Source organism: Limulus polyphemus, unplaced genomic scaffold, assembly GCF_000517525.1.
Source record: "Limulus polyphemus unplaced genomic scaffold, Limulus_polyphemus-2.1.2 Scaffold1456, whole genome shotgun sequence".
Taxonomy (NCBI): Eukaryota; Metazoa; Arthropoda; class Merostomata; order Xiphosura; family Limulidae; genus Limulus; species Limulus polyphemus.
In genome coordinates, this window is record NW_013667066.1 from 40,236 (window position 1) to 45,119 (window position 4,884).

The 4,884-nt window shown below is 33.5% G+C and overlaps 1 protein-coding gene across 1 annotated transcript in view; it reads right to left on the reverse strand.

The window, feature by feature from the left end:
- The window catches only part of LOC106463661 (transient receptor potential-gamma protein-like), a gene marked incomplete at its 3' end in the record, with an annotated part of 101,180 nt that overhangs the window by 39,215 nt on the left and 57,081 nt on the right, over positions 1-4,884 (reverse strand). The window contains exons 4-5 of the mRNA XM_022391223.1: positions 3,783-4,120; positions 2,602-2,839 (exon numbers count right to left, since the gene is read on the reverse strand). Coding sequence (XP_022246931.1) covers positions 2,602-2,839; positions 3,783-4,120 — 576 coding nt within the window. The remainder of the gene's footprint in view (positions 1-2,601; positions 2,840-3,782; positions 4,121-4,884) is intronic.

The window sequence follows — 4,884 nt, forward strand, 5'->3', positions numbered from 1 at the left end:
ATCCAACACCAATACTTCCAACCTTACCTTCAATAGTAATATACAACACCAATACTTCCAACCTTACCTTCAATAGTAATATCCAACACCAACACTTCCAACCTTATCTTCAATAGTAATATCCAACACCAATATTTCCAAACTTACCTTCAATAATAATATCCAACACCAATACTTCCAACCTTACCTTCAATAGTAATATCCAACACCAATACTTCCAAACTTACCTTCAATAGTAATATCCAACCCCAATATTTTCAACCTTATCTTCAATAGTAATATCCAACACCAATACTTCCAACCTTACCTTCAATAGTAATATCCAACACCAATATCTCCAAACTTACCTATTAAGCTGAAACATCATGTAGATACGTATCATGGAAACGTTTTGGTACTTGATCAAGGAAATGTATGATGAATTCATATTAAGCTGAAACATCATGTAGATACGTATCATGGAAACGTTTTGGTACTTGATCAAGGAAATGTATGATAAATTCATATTAAGCTGAAACATGATGTAGATACGTATCATGGAAACGTTTTGGTACTTGATCAAGGAAATGTATGGTTAATTCATATTAAGCTGAAACATGATGTAGATACGTATCATGGAAACGTTTTGGTACTTGATCAAGGAAATGTATGGTTAACTCATAATAAGCTGAAACATCATGTAGATACGTATCATGGAAACGTTTTGGTACTTGATCAAGGAAATGTATGATAAATTCATATTAAGCTGAAACATGATGTAGATACGTATCATGGAAACGTTTTGGTACTTGATCAAGGAAATGTATGGTTAATTCATATTAAGCTAACATATGTAAAGATGTGTCACAAAAATGTTTTGGTATTTGATCAGGGAAAAGTAGAGTTAATTCATGAGCTGAAACAACATGTAGAGATGTATCACAAGAACGTTTCGGTACAGGAACAAGGAAAAATTAGGATTCAATTACTTTAAGCTGAAACGTATCACAAAAAACATAAGAAACATGAATTTGGTGAGTTCCTCAACATAGACCAACATTAGTTTGAAATGATATACAAACAAAACAGCGAAAATAAACATTTTGAGGCTGTTTCCTTGACTGGTTACTTAGATAACAAATCTCTATGAAACAAATCTATTTAACTACAATCTTTTTTGAGAAAAATTTACAAATTAATATTACTCTACCTTAGAAAAAATATTACGTATTAGATTGGTTAATTTTGAATTTCGTTCAAAGCTACTCGAGAGGGCTATCTGCACTAGCCGTCTCTAATTTAGCAGAGAGAGTCAAAACTACCCACTTCCAACTCTTGAGCTACTCTTTTACCAAAGAATAATAGGATTGACCGTCACATAATAACGCCCCAACGGCTGAAAGGGCGAGCATGTTCGGTGACGAGGATTCGAACTCTCGACCCGCAGATCGCGAGTCGATCGCCCTAACCTTTATTACGTAATCTTTGAAAAATGTTATGCTGATAAATGTTAGGATCATGACCTAATCATTGGTGCATATATATATATTTTAGTTTCTCTCATAAGACGATAATCGCAAAATATGCATATTTTTGCAGTTGAGATAATAAGTCATCTAATAATTTTCGTCTTTTGTAAGTCTTTATCAAAGCTATGTATCATTCCTTATAATACCAAAACAGACTCACTTTTAAAAAAAATATTTAGTTTACAAAATATTTATATCAAAATAAACTACATAAATATTTAGTTTTGAGCTAAAAAAAAGCACAAAATTAGAAAATAAGCACATATATTTAATACTTTAGGAGTAGGAGTGTGTAAGGTGATGTGTAAGATTAGTAATTGTAAGGAGAAAACACACTACGTTGTTATATTTGAAAACATTCTCCTGAACTCTTAGTAACTGTTTTCTACATTTCAAAATTAGGCTTACGTTTACACGTGGATGAAACATTGCCTTGCAAATATTTCACTGTTTAATATTTATAATCTTGAGTTAAATGTTTTTATTGTTTATTTGTAATTAGGCACAAAGCTACACAATGGGCTATCTGTGCTCTGCCCACGACGGGTATCGAAACCCGGATTCCAGCGTTGTAAGTCCGCAGACATACCGCTGTGCCACTGTTTTCATGGAAAAAAGAAGACTTATTTTCAGTGTATTTATATTCAATACCATGACAATTCTTTAGATTTTATCGGTGTGTTAAATTAAAAATTGTGATTAAGTTAAGTTTACGCGCGAAATAACAGAAAAACATTAACTATTTATTTTTAAAAAATTACAGATTATTTTAGAAAATAGCGTTTGTATTTTAGATATTAAACCTTACAAAATCAAACTTTATAACACCAAATTAATGATTTTGGTGTAGCCAAAAGTTTGTTTTAATTTAGCAAGTAGGTAAGTACGATACAGCTGGATCTTTAATGGACCACAATAAAATATAACATGTGAATTTACTATCCGAAAAGAATGCCCATCAACAGTGTCGTGAGTAACCCTAAAAATGTTTTAGAACTTTAAAGCATAAATCAGTTGTATAAATGTTTATATCAGTATACATGTTTTGATTTGGTTACTTGTGAAAGTAAAGCTTTATCAAACGTAATCTTACATGAGGATCCCCTTTTTTATGGCTGTTCTCCTCGTGTTCCAGTAATACCTCCACTGCCTCCACATATTCTTCGCTAATGGCATGCAGTAAGGCATCTTTTGTCTCCATCCCAAATGCAATCAGTAACTCCAGCATTTCCAGGTTTTCATTGTCTATAGCCATCAGTAGGGCGGAACGGCCCAAGGGGTCGACACAGTTTATGTTGATAGTTTCAGTTATTTTGTTGCTCTCAAGATACCTTCAGTAAAATGAATATATATTTGTATTCTATGCATACATTTCTAATAAAGATCACTTTTTACACCTTTCGGAAACGATAAAACAGTATTCATAGACACTGACGTTGATCATTATGTGAACTTATCCGAGTTAATACGGAAATATTGGTACTGGATATTACTATTGAAGATAAGGTTGGAAGTATTGGTACTGGATATTACTATTGAAGATAAGGTTGGAAATATTGGTGTTGGATATTACTATTAAAGATAAGGTTGGAAATGTTGGTGTTGGATATTACTATTGAAGATAAGGTTGGAAGTATTGGTGTTGGATATTACTATTGAAGATAAGGTTGGAAGTATTGGTGTTGGATATTACTATTGAACGGGTTAATCTTACGTTTCTTCTATGAAGTACCATAAAGTTCCCGTTACACATTTCAACTACTGTTTCAACTGAATAAATCTTCTAAAGTTCCACAAAGTTCTCGTAATACAGTTCTACATACTGATTCCTCAGAGCCCGATTTCTCGATTATGATGCTGCTAGAGATAGAAATCAAAGCATACAATGCAACAGGTTTTAGAACGCGTACGTTAGGTATTGGCACAGTGTAAAATAGCGAAGATAACATCACTTGAATTTAGTCCTTTTATTTTTTGCTCGTTTATATTCCGACATAGGGACAGCTATGTGCAAGATAACCCCATGTGTAGCGCTATGAGAAATGTTGAAACATTGAATAATAAATAGTTTTTGTTGGTAGGCTTTTGAAACTTTGGGCGATAAAATGTGTATTTAACTCATAAATATTTCAAATTCTTTAGTTTGGAAGATTCTGGTGTTTAATATGTTATCTTTAGAATGGCATGATTGTTTGTGTGTTTATTTGTTTTAGAGCAAAGCTACATTGGGCTATATGCTGTGTAAACCGTAGTGAATTATTTTTTACCTGATACTCGCTTTTGAACTCTTGCTCCATAAAACTTAACCGGCGTAGCTCCCAGCTAAGCTCGAAGGCGGTTAAAATAGGATCTTTGCTAGAAAGTGAGATGAGTGAGGGCGAGGCTAGAGCACGATAAGCGTTGATCCGGAAGCGAGAGTGCCTCAAACTGTCCTCCGAGCTGGATATCACGCACTCCCTGCATCCACACCGTGCTTGATGGGGATTTGGTAGTGTAGCTCCACGATCCAACAGGATTTTGATGATTTCGTAATTATTTCGATGGGCCGCGAGCATCAAAGGTGAAATATCTGGCGTGAAAGTTGCCGTGTTCCTGTCTATAGCTTCCCAACTCTATAAATATATACAACAGCAAGATAAATACATAGATTCTTGCGTTACGAAGCAAAATTATGAAATTTAGAAGTTTAATTACATAATGCGACATTCGCTAGGTTTGTACGTCAAGTACCTCAACTACGTAAAAATAAAATAAAAATGTTGCATAAGTTTTTGTTATTCTGAGAGAAGAATTAATATGGAATGCCTAGCAGTACCTTAATGAAACCGAAACCCACCAGGAACTTGTAATCGATAAACAACATTTCTCAGCTACATTCATTACTCAAATGGCTCGTTAGATGTTTTGCTAATTAACTGTAGGTTACTACAATTAATTATATGTTACTACATACGAGTCACATGATATTTAATATGCTATGTATTCAAATTTTAAGCAACTATAATAAACAGAGAAAAAAATAATGTTTTAAAAATACATAGAAACACATTTCTAGACATACAAATATACTTGTTCTGTGTATCAATCATGTCACGTCCTCTGTAAGGACAGCGGTAAGTTTACGGAGCTTCAACGCTAAAATACGCGGTTCGATTCCTCGTGAACTGTTTTTACCTGATACTTAACAGAGTGAATTGTTTTTACCTGATACTTAACAGAGTGAAGTGTTTTTTTTACCTGATACTTAACAGAGTGAAGTGTTTTTTTACCTGATACTTAACAGAGTGAATTGTTTTTACCTGATACTTAACAGAGTGAATTCTTTTTTACCTGATACTTAACAGTCTGTTAAGTATCAGGTAAAAAACAATTCACT